The 20,874-nt window shown below is 49.6% G+C and overlaps 2 protein-coding genes across 6 annotated transcripts in view; one reads left to right on the forward strand and one right to left on the reverse strand.

The window, feature by feature from the left end:
* Window positions 1–2,833: 2,833 nt before the first annotated feature.
* Window positions 2,834–11,939, reverse strand: NCDN (neurochondrin). 3 transcript variants are annotated; one of them, XM_010977550.3, is made up of 8 exons: window positions 11,690–11,939; window positions 11,346–11,413; window positions 10,330–10,470; window positions 8,255–9,223; window positions 6,988–7,229; window positions 6,190–6,414; window positions 5,660–5,802; window positions 2,834–4,364 (listed from the first exon to the last, which is right to left on the reverse strand). In XM_010977550.3, exons 2-8 carry the CDS (start codon window positions 11,376–11,378, stop codon window positions 3,928–3,930), a joined length of 2,190 nt encoding a protein of 729 aa, XP_010975852.1. In that variant the 5' UTR covers window positions 11,379–11,413; window positions 11,690–11,939; the 3' UTR covers window positions 2,834–3,927. The 3 variants fall into 3 exon arrangements, with proteins under 3 accessions (XP_010975852.1, XP_031320578.1, XP_064349842.1); XM_031464718.2 differs by lacking the exon at window positions 11,346–11,413; XM_064493772.1 differs by having other exon boundaries at window positions 11,346–11,939.
* KIAA0319L (KIAA0319 like) overlaps window positions 11,926–20,874 on the forward strand; it is a 90,742-nt gene continuing 81,793 nt past the window's right edge. The window contains exons 1-2 of one of the 3 annotated variants that reach the window (XM_010977552.3): window positions 11,926–12,023; window positions 15,044–15,210. In XM_010977552.3, the coding sequence (XP_010975854.2) occupies window positions 15,072–15,210 (139 nt within the window). In that variant the 5' untranslated portion in view covers window positions 11,926–12,023; window positions 15,044–15,071. Of the gene's footprint in view, window positions 12,094–12,175; window positions 12,365–15,043; window positions 15,211–20,874 lie in introns of those variants that run through there. The other 2 variants (XM_031464713.2, XM_010977551.3) reach the window with 2 other exon arrangements.

A 20,874-nucleotide genomic window follows, 5' to 3' on the forward strand; every position in this document is an offset into this window, starting at 1 on the left:
TTATTAAATAAATGATAAATGAATGAATGGATGGATTTACGAATCCCTCAGCCTATTCAGGTATACTTTAGGAAGCCTCCATGCGAACATGATCCTGGATAGCTAAATATAGAGCCCAGGTATAATCCGGGAAAGTCATTTGATATATGAATGATTTTGCTTATGGCTCCTGGGGCGAGGGATGGCCTCCATGGTCTGCTGCTGCTTTGGGGGCTCCTCAGAACTTCAGGGTCCTATGGCTTCAGACTCTGTTGCCCTTCTCTTTCAGGGCAAGGGACTCCTCACTTTCTGAGGGATGGAGGTAGACATTGCTGATTGCGTGTTTTCTGGAACACATGCACTCGTGTGGAGGCCTGGAATGTGCACAGGAGTACGCACACAGACACTCTTGGGCACACAACACACAACACACACAGAGACACTCATGGGAAACACATATACACATGAAGACACAGGACATATATTGACACATAGGGGCACATATTCAAACATACATGGACTCCCCTTTGGCACACTTGCCGTATTGCTCTTCTCCCAGGCTCAAATCTTTCTCTCTCTTTTCAAAAAGTGAGCTTGCATTTCAACTTAATGTGAAGAAAAAACTCAAGCCTGCCTCCTTTATTGCTGACACAGCCACCCTTCTCCTAGCCTTTGACGACCTGCTCTGGACCTGGCCGGGGTTTTGCTGGGTGGGGGAAATCTGGCACAAGAAGATGCTGAGGCGCCACCTCGTGGTTACATCTTGCAACCATTCTCTCACTGGTGAATTATCTAAGAAGCTAGGCAGGTCTCACCAAGCTAGCCTAGCCCTCTCCTCATTCCAGAGCCCAGGACTCTCTGACCATCCCTCAACAAATTACAGCGCTCAGTCTGCCGTGTATTTTGAGGCTTCCTGAAAGATTTGGCTTTCTCACCGCACGAGGGAGAGTACTGAGAGCAGGGACCAGGGGTAAGTTGCCATTTGCTTTGGGGCTCTTCCCTTCTCTTTACACTTCCCCAGGTGACCTCAGTCACTCCCATTACTTTTAGGACCCTCTCTACTGACAACTCCTAAATCTGTCACTTGCCCAGACCTCTCTCTGAGCTCCAAACTGCAGAGAGTAAATGCCTCGTGGAGACAAGCTGCACAAATTCACCATTTAACAAAATGAGCTTATATTTTGCACAAAACTGTTTCTCTCCGTGTTCCCTGTGACAGTGAATGGCCCTGTTATCCACTCAGTGGCCCAGATCGGGAATCTGGGAGTCACCTTTCGCTCTCTGTCCCTCTTCATTCTAATCAATCACCAAGACCTATTAACTAACCCCTACCTATACTTCTTCCACCCTCACCGCCACTGGCTTAGTTCAGACTTACTGCCTCCTGAGCTCCCCGCCTCAGTTGCCCCTTTTGCAGCCAAAGTCGTCTTTGTAAAATGCATACTGAATCACATTCAGTCTGCTCAAAAATCTACAGCCTCAGCACGATCCCACATCTAAGCTTCTTAGCCCGGCACAGCAGGACTTCTAAGATCTGGTCCATGTCCACTGGTCCCACCTCATCTTCCAGCACTCCCCAGTTCACACTCCAACTGTAGTAGTAATGACCTACCTGCAGTTCCCAAGCTTGCATGCCTTTATACCTGTTGTTCCTCTGCTTGTCTACCTGGCTAGTCCCTCCTCCCTTCAGGTCTCTGAACACACTTCCTCTGAGTTTTCCGGGACTTATTCAGCTAGGCTGAGGGGCTCTTATGCTCCAACCACACTTCATTCAGACCCTACACAGCACCAACTGTTTACATCTTTAGGAGTTGTCCGTTGCCTTGTCTGTTTCCCCTCTAGATTTTAAGCTGCTTGACAGGCAGGGTCAGTCTTTTCATATTTTTCAGGGATTTCAGGAAATCCATGCCAAGGACAAGACTTACAGTACATCCAACAGATTAATGAACATTCCTTTCTGTCTATGCACAGCCAGCCACAGGTAGGAACTTGGGACATGTGCAGTGAATGCTTTTAAGCTTGAGGGCCTAGGTGGAGAAGAGTCTGCAGTGTGGGCCTGGTCTGGCTCAAAGCTGACAGCTTTGGTTCAGGCCTGGTGAAGCAGTGGGTGCTCGTGTGTTGTCTCTGCTGAAGCTCTCAGACCCTTCCCCTTCTCACTTGGCATAGAACAGAGGTGAAGACCTGATTGCCTGAAAGTCACATTTGGCCTGCAGATGTTCTGTTGGGGTTGCAGTGATTTAATTTAAAAAATTATCAACATTCAAAATCGGGTTTCACATAAAAATTAGGATTTCTGACTTTCTCTTTAAAAATTGGAGGATGTGACAGTGATACTTGGCAACCACCTGCTGATGTGGAAGGGCAGCACTTCATTTGCATGGGAAAGCATGAGCCCCACAAGCCCCACCACATTAACATCTGAGTCTGCTGGGCAAGAGGGGAAGGGTATAGCTCAAGTGGTAGAGCACTTACTCAGCACCCAATAGGTCACCCAAGAGGTCAGGGGTTCAAACCCCAGCACCTTCTCCAAGGAAATCAGTGAAGAAACCTAATTATCTCCCCCTCAAAAACAAACAATACAAAACATCTGAGTCTGCAACCTGTTCTGGCACTGAAAGGTGTGGGCTGAGGGGTCAGATGGCCTGTGTCAAGTGCTGGCTTTGGCACTTCCTAGCTCCAACACCTTGGGCAAATCACCTACCCATGCCTGCAGAATTGGTATGATGCCTGCTTCATCACATTCTTGGGAGGGTAGAATGGGACGACACTTGAGAAGTGTGTTTAGCAGATGGTAGTTGTGAGCTGCGGGGGCCTGGAAGGAAGAAGGTGCAGGACAGACCACACAAGAGCCATGTTGTCACCAATGAACATTTATTGAGTGTCCACATGTGCACAGCTTTGAACTTGGCGATCACAGAACGCACTGGGGGAGGGAGGAGGGAAGGGAAGGGGGAAGGGAAGCAAGGAATCGGGTTTGGGGGGTCCCCTGGGTTCATAAGAAAGGTAGTCCCTGCTGGAGCCGCCAGTCGCGTCTCTCTACAGAGGAGTCAAAAGCAGGGATGGGAGTTAAAGCCAGGCACCACGATGGCGATGGGGTGCAATCACTAGGGAAACATGCGGATTCTGGGAAGCGTCCCTCTGGTTCCTGGCTCCAGCCAGGCCAGATGGCACCAGGGAGATAGGGACCAGATGCTCAGGTGTCCAAGCAGGGATAAGGACAGGCAAAATAAATAACTCCCCAACCCCCATTGTCACTCTGCTGCAACACGACACAAAAAGCTTAGAGACCAGGGCCCCAGGGCTCCTGGGTCCCCTCAAGGAAGCTCAGGTGGAAGGAGGTTTCCCGACCCCCCACCAGGCCTGTCTGCCTCAGGTCTCCCTGGAAGGCTGGGGCAGTTCAGACCCTGGGTCACTGGAGTTGAAAGGAAGAACTGCGATGTCAATGGCCTGAGCCTGCTCTCTGCCCAAGGGGGCCAAGGGCAAGAACCAAACGGCCAACTTAAAGGACGTGGACCTGGAAGGCCCAAGGGGCACCACAGCCTAGGGGAGCCCACGCCCTGGCCGGCAGGGCACATGGGCTGAGGCAGCCGGCTCCTGCCAGCCCTGTCCCACGTGGGGTCCTCCCTCCTGTGAGGGAGCCAGACATTGGGCACAATGACACCTACTGCCCCCCACCCTGGGGGCTGCTCCAACCTCCCCCTGGCCTGGCAGGGACAGCCACGCTGATTTCCAAGCCAATCCCTGCCCCTGAGCGGGCCCAGGGGGGCGTGACGCAGTTCCTACACTTGAAGGGTGGGCACCATGCCCTCACCCTCGGAAAAGCCAGAAAGCTGGGGTGTTTGGGGGGGGAGTTCAGGGACGGGGTCCAATTTGGGGGCTTCAGGGAAGATGCCTCCTCCCTCCTTCCCTTCCCGCCCGCCCCCGGGTCTGTCCCCAGTGGGTGCCCCCTCAGGGCTCTGCCAGGCATTGCTCCAGGGCAGCCATGCGGTAGTGGCTGGCTGTCTCCTCGCCCGCCTGCAGCCTCATGGCCTCCCGGCACAGCCGGTTGGCCCGAGCCAACTCAACCAGGACACCCTGATAGGCAGCTACCATCTCAGGCTTGACGGAGTTGGGGCTGACGCTGCCCAGCAGCTGGAGCAGCTCCTGCGGCCAGCGGGAACGCAGGGCGGCGGGGGCCAGCCAGGGCAGCAGGGGTACGCAGCCCGTGAAGGCCTGCATGCCCAGGAACCAGAGCTCCTGCAGATCAGCCCAGATGCCCTCATAGTCAGGGGACAGGGCTAGCACTGCCTGGTCTGAGCCAGGCGTGGCCCGTGCCACGTGGGATTGCGACAGGAAGAGGATGGCGGCTGCGAAGAAACCGCGGGACGCTGGTGTTCCCTGAAGAGCTGGAAGGCAAGGAGGGAGGGGGGCATGAACCAGAGGGGCCAGCTGCCTCGCCAGACCCTTCCTTTCCCTTCCTAGTGGGCACACTCAGGAGCTGAAGCATAGCCCAGAATCAGCCTGCCTGGGTTCAAACCCTACCTCTGACTTCACTGTGTGACCTTGGGTCACTTTTCTGGGTCTTGTTTCTTCAACTTGTAAAACGGGGCCAAGAGTGCTAATCTTAGAACTCTGTCATGAGAATGAAATGTAATAATCTTGGAACACTCAACCTCGTGGTCGGACCCTCCTATAGTCTGAGTAGTGAGGGGGGAGCCTCTGCCAGGCCAAGACCTTTAAAGGCTGAGGAGGGGCCAGCAATTTGATTCTTAGGCCAGAAGAGGGTGCCAGAGGGGGCCGTGGGCCGGCGCCTAGGCTCGGCTCACCTGCCTGCAGGGGTTCGCCTCTGCACTGCAGAGGCTGTCCCCTCTAGAGGCTGTCAGGCTAACCTGGTGGCATCTGTGGATGAACCAGCACTGGGGCTCTGCTCAGGGGCTGTGGAGATGCAGCTTGGACTGAGGGAGCACGGGGGCTAGAGAGCAGAGCGGCTCCTGGTCCACCAGGATATGCTCCCCTTCCTGCCGGGACCCACCCCCTCCCCCGCCTCCCGGCCACAGAGAACAGAGGCAACTGAGGGTACGGGCTTGTTACACCCTGTTCCCAGGCATCTGCGCAGCTCCTCCAACCTGACAGATGGGGCACAGGGAACAGGCGGGGACAGAGGGACCCAAGCAGACACCCACGGCCAAAGTGGGAGACACAGAGGGCTGGCAGGGGCTGGAGCGGATGCCCCTCCCCTCCAACATGCAGCCGGAGTGAGGTGGGTGGGGGAGAAGGTAGGTGCCGAGGAGCAAGGAAGCCTGTCACAAGGGAGGTGAGGTGCCAAGCAGAGAAAAACCTCAATGGGGAGAAGTCATGTTTTTGACTCAAAGCCTGGGTGGGGGCGGCTCCACCTTGAAAACACAGAATTCAGATTCCTCGGGCTGCTGGGGATTCCAGGTGCCTATGCCTGTGCCTCTGAGCAGGCCTGTGCTTACACCCACCAGATCTTGCCTTAAAAGTCTTCAGAAGGAAGAGAATGTTATCATTTTGGGAAGGAGGGTGGGGCGGGGCGGGGGATGGAGACACACTTCGGAGATTTCCTCTTGATTAGAAAATTCTGTAAAACCATTTTCTGAAAATGGTGACTTATGCCCAGACCACAGCAGGCCCACCACAGTCTTCTGCCTTTATCTGTTAGGACTGGGTCCCCAGGGCTTACCTGGAGAGGTGCTAAGGAGCCGGGCCATGAGGAGGCCCAGGGTGGCCACGTTGGCAGCCAGGAGCAGCCTCCCCTGCTGCTGTACCAGTGCAGGCAGCGACGCCATCAGGGTGTTCATTAGAGACGTGAAGCAGGCATCTCGCCTGGGGAGAAAAAGAGGGAAAGATGGGAGACAGGGGATTAGTAGAGCCCAACCAAGCCCAGGGAAAACCTGGGATCCTGGGTTCCCAGCTTCACCAGGCCAGGGTTTGGCAAGAAATTCAGTGGTAGCAGGGTGAACAGTTAACTCTGGGCCCTATTTGTGGCATCTGGGGGTAAGACTGGGTTATGGCTGGAGCAGGTGGACATACATGCCCAGAGGGGTTCCAGAGATGCCAAATCCTTGTGTGGGGTGGCTCTCTCCATTCTGAGACCCTTTCATTTTAGCACTGACAGGAACCCATGGGCACAGGGAAGCAGAGTAGGAGGTTGAGATTTGGGGCAAGTTTGAGCAGGCCCTCTGCTTCCTGCAACCTTCTCCCTGGCCTCACTTGATCAGCCCCGGTGCAGTGACCACGAGGTTGAGGAAGATGTGACAGCAGGTCTGCAGGCCGATCTCCACGCTGTCGGGCAGCACTGAGGTGTCATGGCCAGGGGATGTGAGTTCCCACTGCTGCAGGAAATACTTGCACAGTAGTGAGGGGGCCCCCTCCTTGATCAGGATCTCCCGGGGCCCATCTTCGACTGTCAGGTGGCACCAGCCGGGTAGAAGGAGCCTGGGGGTGTAGAAGGGACAGATGTTGAGGGGAGAGATGAAGGCACAGGATTCCCTTTGGGGTGGGTGCCCCATCTAAGAGAAGTGGAAGTGGGGGGAAGGAGAACACATCTTTGTAGGCACTGCAGAAAGAGCACAAGCTTCAGAGCTGCACAGGCCTGTGTCACACTTGGGCTCTGCCAGCCAGTGTGAGTGTGGGCAAGTTACTTCAACCTCCTGGAGCCTGTTTCCTCATCCTGAAGGCACGGATGAGACTTCTGTCCTAGATTTGCTGTGTGGACCAAATGAGATCATTTTGGTAAAGGGCATAGTAAAAACCCTGGCAGGCAGGGGATGCTCAACAAGCAGAATTTCTCTCTCTACAGAGTAATCTGGGCTTGGCAAGTGAGACAAGGCAGCCCAGGTGTCCGGTGGGAAGCAGCCCCCCCGCTCCCCCAACAAACAGAAATAATATTAAGTCTCATGCCCCAGTCGGGAAACCCAGCACAGCCCATTTTGGGGGGAGAGGAGGTGTCCCTGTGTTACACTCTCCTTTAGAACAGTCTGGCTGAACAGACCATAACTGCAAACTCACCGGAGAGCGTCCCCTGGCCAGGTGGGCCCTGGGGTGGTGGGGGAGATGGCCAGGGTGGCCACCTGCTGGGAGAGGTCATTGGCCTCCTCAGCCTCCTCGTAGAGGGTCTTGGCATAGCGCACGAGGAAGGGCAGCAGCTGGCAGACCTCCTTGCGCAGGGATGAGGTCTCCTCGGCCAGCCAGGCACCCAGGATCCGCACAGAAGCAAACACAAAAGGCTCCTTCTGCTTCTCCTGCCCCACCTGTTGCCAAAGGACCCCTTGAGATGGAGCAGGACCAGAGACCCTCCCCTGCCTGGTCGCCATGCCAGCCAGCCTAGAAATAACAAAGCTAGAAGGGAATACTGGCCTGTGAGCCCTTCAAAGGTAGGCCTTGAGCACCCAGCACCTGGTAGGGACACACTTGAAGGGTCTGGGCATGGAGCAGGCCCTCAGGGCCTGCCTGCTGAGCAAGCTGGACTTCATACGACATGCCCCTGCACTCTCTGGGACTCAAGTCACCTCCACCTGTCCCTCACCTCTAAAGTATCTCAAGGTTAGAAGGAAACTCACAGATCCAAAGCTAAGTAAACACTCCCTTAACAGTGGCTCTGACCTCGAGTGGGAGGCCTGGATGCTGGCTACTAGGTAAATACCCTCAGTGGTGGGAGAGAAGCCCCCTTTCTGGCTAAATCAGAAAGAATGAGACAATGGGAGCTTGGCATGGTGGGTGGGAACTATGGCTGGTGAATTCAGAGACCAGAGTTCTGAGTGAACCCCTGTGGGACAGAGAGCTGGATTCCCAGACAGGGAGGGAGGAGGGGATGTTGGGGAGGCCAGGGAGGCAATCAAATGGAGTTAGCTGAACCTCTACAGAGGCCATGAACCAGGCTGCCCTGGTCCTTCTCCCTGCACAGTTACAAGTTTGTTGTGTATGTGTGTAAAACAATGCTATAGATTGAGAAGAACAGACTGCTTCAATTTTGTGTGTGTGGACTGGGGGGAGGGTTGTGAGTGGGAGGTTACTGTGTTGCGTGTGCGCGTGTGTGTACTGTGATATGAGTGCACATATGGTGTGTGGTATGGTGCTTGTGTGGAGGCTCAGGGAGGGAGAGAGAGGGGGGCTTGGCCACACACTACTCCCTGGAGTGCTGCAGGATCAGCCTTTAGTAGGTGCGTCTTCAATGCTTCCCCTTTACACCCAGGTGCAGGGAATTCACTCCCCGCTTTCCCTTGCCTTCTGGCTCGTCCCCACACTGAGCCCCCTCTGTGGGCCACTGCATCCTCACCTGCTGCAGGTAGTGGATGACAGACCCGATGGCCTCCTTCATGACGCTCACGAGCTGCACCTTCTGTGGCTCCTTAAGCAGTGACTGCTCACAGCGGGTGCATTCCTGGATCCCCAACTCCATGAGGGCATAGCAGGCGGTCACCACATCCTCTTTCACCTCTGTGCCTGTCTCCTCCAGTGCCAGCCGCACCTCCACGCATGCCAGGTTCACCAGCAGGGCCAGGAACTTGCTCCCGGAGTTGCCTGCTGGGATCCAGTCGGAGCCGCAGGCGTGCGCCAGGCGAGCTGCCAGCTTCAGTGCGGGGTTGCGCTGCCAGGAGCTCAGCTTGCTGCCTAGGATGCGTGCCAGCCCGGCCTGCAGATCCCGGAGGCATTCCGAGGGCACGGTTGTCGGGGGCAGAAAGAGGGGCAGCAGCTGGCAGAGCTCAAACTTGCTGGCATCCTCAGCTTTCTGGAAATCTTCACTGAGGCCCCGCAAAACAGCCAGCAGGTCGGGCTCGGCCTCCTTCCAGCACTGTGTCTCGGCAGCAGCCAGCAGCCCCACTAGGAGTGCCAGGGCCTGGTCAAAGCCATAGCCGTGCCCCAGGTATGCCTGACACAGGGCAGACACGGTGCCTCCGGCAATGAGGTGTCGGGGCCCACGGGGTGTGCCTGCCACAGCTGTCAGGCACTGGTAGGTGTCATCGATCATGGAACGGCGGGCAGCATCATCAGGGTCCCCCCGGGCTGTGAGGAAGGTGCTAAGGATGGGGATCTTGTTCAGGACCTGGGGATGGGCGGCTAGTTCAGGGTCGCTGCAGAAGCAGGCCAGCAGGGCCACGCCCAGGGCCCGGAGAACGTGGTCGGGGCAGCCATCTGGCGCCTCCTTGGAGGTCAGGAGACGATTGGGGAAGGTGAAGCCGACGGCATCAAAGATCCGCCGCCGAGTTTTGGCATCGATGTCACCTGCTTTGACTGCCTTGGTCACCTAAGGGAGGTATGTGCCATCAGTGGGATGAAAGGAAGAGGTGTCAAAGACTGTCTCCTGCACCCTGGGGGTTGACCATTAGCAGGATTAGGGTTATGTAACAGGACTCACTCTGGGATAAGGAAGCGTCTCAGATGTCACTTCATCCAGCTCCTTCCTTCTCCTCAGAGACAGAAAGGTGTGACCCCTGGGATCCCTCATCTACGATAACCCCTGTGGAAGGGAGGTCCAGTCCTCCTCTACTACTCGTTCTGCCGTTTCAGCACCTGGTCAGTTGGGAAGTTCCTCCTGATGTCTATGCTAGATGCCCACAACCTGAGCTGGAAGAGGCTTACAACTCAGTGTTTAAAATCTTCCAAGGATTTAGGGTCCCTCCTTAACTGTATCTCCAGAGAAGCCTCTGATCCATTCCCGCCACCTTCTCGGGGGAAATGGCTCCTGTGTCTCGCCGCGCAGCCTGTCAAAACATTTCCCCTTACATTTCACCTAAACACCTCCTCTGCTGCAGTGTGAGCCCTTGACTCTGGAGCCTTCTCCCTGTTGCCATGGCAAACAAGCAGCGGCTGTACTCCCTCCTCCCTTCACCCCCCCCATCAACCCCCCCTTCCCAGCAATGCAGCTCCTGTTCTGCTGTCCCCAGCTTGGGTTCCTCCAATAGGGCTAAGCCCTGAACCAGATCCTTTACCCTCAACCTACATATTGCGATCCTGGCCATCCCCTAGGACCCTTTCCCAGTCACTTCCAGTCCTGCAACTCTCTCCACCCCCAAAACAATCATCCCCAGCCCTCAAGTACTCTGCACTAGTTACTACCTGCTGCTGTTACCCTGTGAGTCAACTCCCATCTGCTCTGGGACGCCCCAGAGAGCAGACCCAGGCAGCCTCTTCCAAAGCTCCTAGGGCCATAAGCCTTATTCACCCCCATTCTCCCCTTTGCTTCCCTCCTCAGGGGAGCAAAAATGAGTCCACAGGCAGGCACCTGGGGCCTTCTTTGGTGTCTCCAGGGTTATCAGCACCATCTATGTATCCTAGGGGATTTCTGACCCCATTCCTAGGGGGCCCAACCACCCAGCCCTTCCCACTCCCAATTTTCAGTCAGTTCCTTACTAGCAGCAGGGCTGCAAACTGCTCGCTGTCATTCTTGGCCTCACGGAGGGCTCCCAGGTAGCGTTCCAGGGTGGGGTTTCGGCCCTCTGCTTGGTTCAGAGCTGGCTCGCAATCCGAGGCCATGATGCCCGCCTTGCCCAACTGTGAACACAAGAGGGACTGAGCATCCCTCTGCAGAGGAGGGGTGGGGGTGGGAGTGGAGGATGGAGGGAGGGATTAGCACAGAGGGAGGGGAGGATCAGGAGGATGGACTCCTCGGGACTGACTTCTCTTGGGGGAGTCCCTTTAAGGGGCTGGACCCTCAAGTCCTTAGGGATAAAGAAGGGACCCTGGTCCAAGGTCACCTCCAGAAAGCGGGAAAGAAGGACCATGCATCCTGCTGCTCAACTGGACAGCTCTCCTCACCAATCTCCTGGGGGTGGGAGGGGGCTGGCCCACTACTCAGATGCCCCCTGGCACCAGAGGCCAGGTTTTGTCTCCCTCCACCAGGCATACAGGGAGGAAGGGAGTGGTGAGGACAGACAGGGAGGGATGGAGACATATGGGTGAAGTTCGATTATCCGGACTCAGGCTAACATGAGGGAAAAGGGCATCCTAGGTTTCCTTTCCCCTCCCTTCTTCAGAAGAGGCAGGAGGCAAGCTTCAGCAGAAGTGAGGAAGCAGGGTACTAACCAGGGAAGGCTCTGAGACCCCTCTGGGGACCCCACCCCTCCAGCCAGGGCTCTCAGTCGCCCCCGCAGGCTCTTTGCCTCCTCTCCTTTCCCTCCCTCGGGCAGAAGCTGCAGCAGCAACAGCAGCAGAAGCAGCAGAAGCAGCAGCAGAATTAACCCCTTGCACTCCCTCTTCTCGCCCTCCCCGTCTGGCTACCAGCCTGTGGGTGCCGGCAGGGGCTGGAGAAGCAAGACGGGGTCCCGGGTAGCTCCCAGGACAACGGAGAATCCAAAAGCCGGATAATCGAAGCGGGGCTGCTGAGATGGGAAGAGGAGAAAGGGAGAAGGGTTCTTGGCGGTCACCACCTGTCCCGCCGCAGCCAGGTCACAACACGACATTGATGAAGTCACGACAGGGCAGCGATGAGATCACACTTCACGATGGCGCGGTGATGTCACGGAGAGATCAGGGCAAAATCACGACATGGGACAGCCCCCAAAGATGACAGGGCAAATTTTAAAAAAAGATATAGCTATATATTGAGAAGGGCTGTGACAAAATGGAGTCTCGACAGGGCACGATGATGTCGCGATATGGCGAGATGGAGTCACGATAGGGTCCCCGGGGTGTGTCGGCATCGATCAGCGCCGGCTCGGAGTGGCCCCGGCTGGGATGTAGGGGAGGGGTGCCTGAAGGGGGCTGAGCTCACCAGGCTGCGGCCCCGAGCAGCGAAGTCTTCTCCAAACGCGATGCTCCTGAGCCTGGGGCCGCTGCTCACGCCGCGTTGCCCACTCCCGGCTCCGGGCAGCTGCAGCTCCACCCCCACCCCCGCAGCGATCTCGACCAATCGGCGGCGGCCTCACTCCAAGCTCTGGCCAATGGTAAGGCTGGGCGCTAAGCCGTAGGGTATGCTGCCGTTGCCGCCATTTTGCTTGTGGGTATTGCCCGAGTCTGGGGCCTGGGGTTCGCAGCGGGCGGGTGAAGGTGCAGACCGCCTCTGGAGAGCGGGAGGCGACAGCGTGGGGACTCAGGTTCCTTCGCTCGTGCGTAGTTCTACCCTCCCCAGCACTGCCCCTCCTCCCCCTCGGGCTCGCGGCTGGAATCGAGCTTCCGGTGCGGGGGGTAGCAGGAGAGATTGCTTAGCGTGAAGAGTGTGTTTCCGGGTTGAGCCCTGGGAGGTGGGAGGGGGCGGTGTTTCCGGCCGCCGTTGCTGTTCTGGGAGGCTGAGGCGAGAGGGAGCTTGCCGGGTGGGGAGCCGCACTCCCGTCTTTCTTTTCCTCCTCCTCAGGGTGAGGGGAGCGAAGGTTGGGGCTCCGACCCCATGGACCGGGAGGAGGCGGAGGCCGCCGAGACCCGGGGCCCCGCCTTGTGGCCCTGAGCCCCGGTAGGTGGCCGGGGGCGGCTGGCTGCCTGCCAGGCCGAGGACCACGAGCCCAGGGGAGGGGCAAGCGGTACGGGCGACTTCTGGGGGTGCGCTAGCCGGTTGCTGGGACCCAGAGGTGGCGCTCCTGGCCCGGCTTGGGTAGCCAACTGCTTCTGGCTTTGCAGGTGCGGAGCTGGAGTCCCAGGCTGAACCCCGCATCTTTTGGGCCTGGCCTGGTCATGCGGCCCCCTCCATCCCTTGCTGACTGACTGACAGACCGGGCTCGAGGCGTGCTGACCTCCTTCCTCCCTCGCCCTTAGCTGCTGACTCTAGTGTTTGTTCTCCCTACCAAGACAAAGTTGATGCAGAATAAGGGGGGCGGGGCTGAGCTCTACTTGTAAATTATAACGCGAAACGTGCCTTATTCGGGACTTGGAAAATTTTGACCCAAGAGGGGTCCTTTGGTGGCTACAGTGAGCACAAAGGTGAAATGAAGGAAGTCAAGAGAGAAGGAGACCTAACGTGGGATTCCAGGAAAGCTTTGCTTTTTCTCACCTCGTGGTGGTTATGCCCACCCGACAATAGATGCAGTTAGTGAAGAGCATTAGCTGACTCTCCTTGTGCTTTCTTAACTGATTAACAGACTGGAAGCTAGGAACAAATTAGAAAAACGACCTCCCAGAACAATCTGTTCATTTTCCCAGCTATTTGGAAAACAATGTCTGCAGATATAAGCAAAGCTATTCATGGCAGTCTGTTCTGTAACTTTCCCAAATACGAGACTTTTAAAAGAGCTTTATTCTTGATTACTCATACCAGCTGAATTGGCTGTTTCAGACGTGCTCTATCGTTGTTCAAACATATCTTATCGCTGGGTACATAAATGGAGTTCACGTATGTAGCTGACAGACTGAACTATGATACATCCCCCATCAACCTGAAGTATTAAGTAAACATTACCCCCTGCTCTGTGGGAACAGCTGCTGCAACAGAGAGTGCTTTTATTTCGAGTGTACTTGTAACGCCCTAAATGCCAGAACTATTGCAAGCTTTTTTAGATTTTCATTTGTCAAGTAGTGTGGGGGTGTGTGTTCTCTCCCTGGGCTGTTTCCCTTTGATAATGTTACAAACCATTTGGATCTTGGTGATGTGTTGTTGTTCCTGCCTCTGGTCAGCAAGCCTTTGACTGGACCCTAGCAGTGATTTGTGCCTTTAGGCAATTGTAGGTTTCAGAGGAATGACTGGTTGTGAGTTCACGTGAAAATAACTCTGCTTCTCTCCCTTGCATGGTTTGTGAGACATTGCACTTCTAATCAGCTTGCTAACCCAGTGGTGTTTATTACTCCCATTTTCAAAACCTATTCATTTCTTTCATGCTTCTGTCGCCCACCTGCCATGCTATTGATGACAGGTGTTGAGTCACCTTGAGTTTAAAATCCTTTTGTGGTAGGCAGAAGTGTGTTGGGTAAGATTCATACACACACACACACACACACACACACAGTCACACTCACCTCTTCCATCTTGGGAGGCTAGAAAAGTTGCCGGATATACTTTCTAACTTAGGCTCCATTTCATAATCTCTTGAACATGTTTCTGGCCCACACACCTCTTTTTTGCCTCCTGATCCCTAACATACAAACTACAAACCACTAGAAATAGGAATGGATGGAAGTGAATGAGAAAGATGAAGTCCTTCAGATGCTTGAGGCTCAGTGAAAAGTTTTTCTTGGGTGGACTGTACCTTAGTTTTGCAGCTCTGTGTGCGGGTCTGTGTCCTGGTATTAGTCACTATTGCTCTCCAGCCCATACAATGCTGGCCGGGTGTTGTGAGTTTATGCCGTTTGCCAGACATTGATGACAGGTGCATTTTTAGGACTGAAGATAAATGAATTGCTTCTTCAGAAGCAACCTTCGTAATGTTGCCAACATTACGTTATGTAATAATTTATACAATATAGGAAAGTTGTATAAGAGAGAAAAACTGATGGAAAATCATTTTCTCTTCTGGAAGGGACCTAAATCATTCAGCACCTAGATTCTAGAGTAGCCAACACAATGCCTGGTACATAATAGGAGCTGTGTAAATATTTGTTGAATGGATATATGAATTTAAGTCAGGAATTGCAAATGATTCTAAGGATCAAGGAGGTGACATCAAAGTGTAAACTGGATAGATTTTAAAGATAAGAGTGGTGGGGACAGTAACAAACTGGAGAGTGCATGCCCTGCCTAAAGACAATCACATTAAAACTTCTAGAAAACAAAGCTAGAAAAACCTCCAGATTAGTTTACCTCTGATGCTCCATACTCTTCTTTTCATAGATAAGAAAGTGTTTGGATAAAGTCTGAAAGTTGTTAATAGCAGAACTGGAACTGAAACTCAAATCTTTTTTTTTTCAGTCTGGCGCTCTTCCCATTCTTCCACATAGATGATTAACTGTTAGACTGGAAAATAATGGAATATAAAGTGTTTCAGTTTTACTGTAGATTCATTTCATATCCTTGCTGTGTTTTTATCCTGATAATTATAGGCTATGCCAAAGCTCAGGTTTGAAATTTATGGGCAGGTAAAAACAATGAAAGACAAACTTGAAATTTTTCTTCTCCCTAATCTCTCACACTCTCTAGCATTCCACATTTCGAGGAATCAATTATTAATTACTTGGCATATAATTTCTTCTTTTTCTGTCTTTCTAGTGGACTTGTTCTGCCTGTCTGGAAGGCCATGGAGAACCTGGGAATCAAGCCAAGTGCTGCTTCCTGGATTTTATCAGGATTTTTTTGGCAGACATTTGTGAAGTGGTTGAGAAGTCTGTACCTGATTTATATTTGCTTCTGCTTCAGTGCTCTGTGGTTGTCAACAGGTACCATTTTCTTTATATATTTAAGATTTTTTTTTTAAAGGGTACTCTGTATGAGTTCTTCAGTTCATTTTAAATACTAGGAGCCAGGAAAGCAATCTGCTAATTGACAGAAATAGTCATCCTTTTGGTGGACACTTAGTTTGTTGAGTTTGTTTATTGTCTTAGAACCAAAATTTAAATCTTAAGGGAGAACTGGCATGATCATGATAATTTTCATATTTGATGAAGATGTAATGAAAAAAAAAAGGTTTCAAAGTTAGACAGAGCTGGGTCCTGGAGCTGGATGTTTCTTTCCACTTAACTATAAAACTTTGAGCAAGTTACCTATTGTCTGTTAGGAAGGATAAGACCCACCTCATAACTTGATTTAGAAGAGTATACTTCAATTTAAAAATACAAAAAAAAAAAAAAAGATAATATAAGTAAAGTGTGTAGCACAGTGCTCTAAACATGGGTGCTTAGTAAATGATATTTTGTTTTCTTTCCTGAAGAGATAAACACTCTACACTTAGAGGGAGAATTTGTTCCTTGCTTTTTCCATAGAGAGGGATTATGCTGATAGATTTTTATAAAATATGCTTTCCTCTTAGAGATTATTTCACCAGTCTTGAACATCTTGCCAGGAAAAAGTGCCAAGAAGGCTAAATTTCAAAGGATATCCTTTTTTTTCCTTTTGGTTCTTTTTTTGACATTGTTCTTTCAGAGTATGGAATGTGTGAAAATAGCAATTTGAGAACGACTTCTGAGTATGCTGCCTCTTCTGGGCAGTGACCAAAAGACTTCTGTTGTAGAGACCACTGTCTGGGATAATTAAGCAGCCTTTTGCTCCTATGATTATAAGGATTTCTGTTGCTTTCCTAAAGGAATTGGTGGCCATGATCTTGAGAATCAAGTAATTACTGTATTTAGCAATTTAGTAACATCAGCCTTGGGGTTTTTGTTGTTTTGCAGTGGTGGTCGATGATTGCTTAATTATAGCAGTGGAAATTGCAGTTGACAGAAAGCTGACCTAAATGTTTTTCACCCAGATGATGCTTTGCTGGGACAGCTAACTATTTCAGGCCAACATTTTATGTAAGATCATTTGAATTAAATAAGTAACTGATTTAACACCATCAGAATAGGAAAATGACATTTTTTTAAGTGTACCTGTAACATACCAGACCCCTGGTTATAAACATTATGTATCTCATTTAATCCTTATGATAACCTTAAAATGAATAGTTTTATTTTGTAGATAAGGAAATTGAGGCTCATGATGGGAAAAGTACCAGGGTCACACAGCAAAAACGTGACAGAGCCAGGAATCTAAATCCAGTTTTTTCCGTTTTAGAGCCTGCATTCTTTTTCTTCTGCTATGTTGCCTTCCAGCCACAGGTGATTTTTTTTTTGGAGGACCAAAGACTGATTTTGCCCTGAACCAGGATGAGCAGCTTGCTATTTGAGAGATTCTGGGTATAGGGGAAGAAGTAGCATTTCTGAGTGTTACTGTATTTTCCAAGCTAGTTGGTTAAACATAATATCATGGGCTCATTAGGCTAGTCTTTAGTATCCCTGGAGCTTGGTACTTAAAAACAGCACCCTAATGAACAGATTGAGTGAAAAGGTGCAAAAGTGGTATTGTTAGTAGTGGTTCTCGTGGGAATTGGATTGTACTAGTTACATTTTAGAAAATTTTGGAGCTTTTATCGTGGAAGAACCAAAAATCTTGTGTGTTGAAACTGAGGGAACATGCAAGCAACACATGACAGACAGATTTGTTATATATTTTAATTTATCAGAGCTTTCTTACATCAATTAAAAAAAAACCACAATGTCGTAATAGTGAAAATGAATGAGACAGAGAGCGTATCATAAGTAAGAAATTAAAATGACTTAAGAGGCGTTTTAAAAAATGTGCATTCTCATTACTAAGCAAAGAGCTGCAGATTAAAATGAGAAATCCTTTTTAACCTATCGTATTGATGAAGATCAAAGTAAAAATATCTAGTGCTCCCAAGGGGTGTTGGAGAATTTGAACAGAGAACTTTTTGGCATAAATCATCCTAAAAAAGTTCATACCCTTTGACCTGGTAATTCCCCTTTTAAGAATTTACCTCAAGGACATATTTAGATGGTTGTGAATGAGAGCATTCATCAACACTCATCTATTCTGTGTTACAAAACATTGCTACAACCTGCCCCACAATAGGAGTGTAGTGAAATTATGGTATGTCCATGTGGTGGAATATTACATGATCTCAAAACTCACATTTTAGAAGAATAAGTACATGGGAAGTTCTCCTAATTTTAAGTGGAAAAGCAGGAATACAACTGCATATTCAGATTCAAAATTGGTGTCGATTTTGTGAAAAGAAAAAAATGTATATAACAGAAAGTCTGAAACAAGTTATATAACTAAATGTTTATTTATTTTTTTGATTAGTGGAATTATCTCTTTATACATTCCTGTGCTTTCCAGGGTACATATTAACCCTTTATAAGGAGAAAAAACCTACCTGAAAAAGCAACACGATTGTAGCAAAAACCTATTGTTGGTAGCTTGAGTCAATATTTCTCTGCTTATGAGTTTGTTGTTTTTATCTGAACTCATATAAGTTTTCCTTGATAAAATACATTCTTGACTGTTTGCTGCTGTTATTTAGCTCATGGATTATAGAAATTATTCCTGAAAAACTAACCAAAATAAGGAATCTGTCCAGTTATCCCCATTCCTGTTTACCACTTAGCAGTTTCTTCATACCTGGGAGAGCGACAGATACCCACTGACTTATGTATAGTGGGCTTCTTTTTTATTTCAGCTTTGGGTTCAGTGTTAGAGCCCATTGCTAGAAAGAAGTGATTATAATTTGTCTGATAAAAGATGCTCTGTGTTTTCCTTGTGGGCCGTTGGATCACTATTTTTCTACTTAATGTTAATTATTAAATGGCTTAAAAAATAGCATTTTGGATCTGGGGATTATCAGTATCTGGAGACAAACGTGAAGTGACCCCAAGAATTTGGAAATTCCTGAAATAGATTGTCAGCATCTTGAGAGCAGAGATTTTGCCTGTTTTGCTTAAGCCAGCTATTCCTAGCAAGTACCAAGGGCTTGGCACATAGTAGATGCACCATAAAAATATTTGTTGACTGAATAATGAATTAGCAAAGGGGATTGTCTTTTGAGAATTAAATGTTAAAATCAACACAATCTGTCATTTGAGAGTTTGAAAGTTAAAGCTTCATTTAAAATGAGCACAATCTGAGCAGAGGTATGTGAAGGCACTTTAAGGATACATAATGCCTTTGAGAACAGCAAGATCTGATTAAAATATTCACAAACATATGAACAGATCTAAAGAAAGAATGTGTACATCTGAAGAGCTGTGTGTGCACCAACATGTGAGCGGGAACCAGCCTTGGAGATCCCAACCAAGGAGACTCATAGAGGCCAATAGTGTACTCCTAAAGCTAACAAAAGGCTGTGAAAACTTACTGTTGTTCCCTTGTTTCTGGAAAGTAGATTACAGAGTTAGTTAATAAGTATTTTGAATACAGAGAAAAAGTATTCAATTCAGAACCAATTTTTGAGAACTTATTAGGAGTCTGTCCTAGGCTAGGCATGAGGGTGATAAAGATGAGTACAACACAATTCCTGCCCTGGGAGAACTCCCAGTTTAATGAGGGAGGTAGATCTATAAATCCTGTGATGTGGTAAGTGAAAAGACAGAGAGAGGCAGTGCCCCGAAGGTGCTGCACCCAGAGAAGCATTCAGCTCAGAGAGGAAGGGGAAGAACTGAGGAGTGCTCTCCAGAGAAGCTGATGCCTGAACAGAATTTTGAAAGGTGAATTCAGAGGGTTTGAAGGGTATTCCCAGGCAGTGGGAATGCAAGAGCAAGAGCACAGAATTGTGAAAGAGCTTGGAGAAAACTCTACAAGCAGTTTAGTGGTGCTGGAATACAGAGCACAGCTGGAACAGCAACTCCTGAAGAGGTAGATGGTAGCCAGGTCATGAAGAAGCCTGTATGCCATGCGAAGAAGCCTTGATTTTAATCTTTAAAAGCATGTGGTTTACACATTTTCTTGATTATGCACTCAATCCATAAAAAAAAGTTGAAGATATACCCCAATATATGGCTGTTTCCCCATTATAATAAGCATCACTGTACTAATGTCCTATGTATATGAGAGATAACAAAAACAAAACCTTAAAAGAATCAACTAAAAAAATAAATATAAATAGTTTTAATTTTTTTTTTTCCAGACCCCAGTGATTTGTCTTGTGTACCTCTGGTAAGCTAACGTTCTGTTTTGGAAATTGCCTTAGGAAATTGGGACCTATTGAAAATTTTAAGCAGAAGAATAATACTGGTAAATTTCTAGATAATTTTTGCTGGAATATAGAAGAATGATAATGGTGGGGATGAGAGGAAGATGGAAAGGGAGGGAGGTCAGGACTAGAGGTAAGGATGTCTGTTAGGAAGCTAATGAAATAGTAGTCCAGGAGAAAATTGATGAGGCTCTGTCTTCAAGGAACCTCTCTCATTAAAGAGAGTAATTTCACTTAATACAAATCAGTAGATGTAGGGCTAAATAGTTGGGTAGGATTTAGGAGTTCTGTAGTAAGAGATTAGAGGAGGTTTTTGGTTTTTTTTAAATTGAGATTTAATATCACTGTTTAATTCCAGAAATTCTCTTCACCCCCTAAAAGAAACCTCATACCCATTAGTAGTCACTCCCTATTCCTCCCTCTCCCTAGCTTCTGGAAATCACTCATCTGACTTTCTGACTCTGTGGATTTGCCTATGAAGGACACTTAATATAAATGGATTCATACAGTATGTGGCCTTTTATGTCCAGCTTCTTTCATTTAGTTTAACGTATTCAATATTCATTCGTGTTGTAACACATTTGCTGTCTCCATTCTCCCGCCTCTGTCCTCTTCTGAATCCAGTGAGGTGTGGCTTCTGCCTAAACATTGGCTTTTACCGAGGTAACCAGGGACCTCCCAAGTTGGACACCTTTACTTTTTACCTTAACACCTCTGCTGCATTTGACGCCTTTGACTGCTTTCTTGATACCCTTTCCTCAGTTGCCTTGAGTTATACGTCGTGCTGTTTTTGTTCTCCTTCCAGCCGATGCATCACACTATTCTTTCCTCACTCCCGTCTCAGCTTGTCTCTTAAATGTTTTCTTCTTCAGGGTTCTGTTCCTACTCTTCCTTTTCTTGCTCTTCTGTGCCCTCCCTGGGCAATCTCATTCTTTTCCATAATTGTAACCTGTGTGCTCACTACTCCCAAATTTATTAGTGTTCATTCACTTCCCTCCTGGGCCCCAGCCACATAGCCATCTCCAACTGGCTGTCTCCCAGCTACTTCTACCTTAATGTGTCAAGACTGAACCCCTGATCTTTTACCTTTCGCCCTCCTTTATTCCGTGTAGTGGTGAAAAGACTATCTCCCCTCGTATTCTGAGGTAGAAATCCCTGAGTCATTCTATACTCCCTTTTTTCCTCCATATTCAAATCCCTGTTTGTAGAGTGCTCTGTTCCTCTGCATATGCTGTGACCATTCTGTCTGATATATTCTGATTCAGGTAAGCATAAGCTCCTTTCTGGAGCTTTCTCTGAAGCCCTTGAACTTATTCTTTAATGTTCTCATGATGTCTATACATTTCTCTTATTA

This window comes from Camelus dromedarius, chromosome 14 (assembly GCF_036321535.1).
Source record: "Camelus dromedarius isolate mCamDro1 chromosome 14, mCamDro1.pat, whole genome shotgun sequence".
Taxonomy (NCBI): Eukaryota; Metazoa; Chordata; class Mammalia; order Artiodactyla; family Camelidae; genus Camelus; species Camelus dromedarius.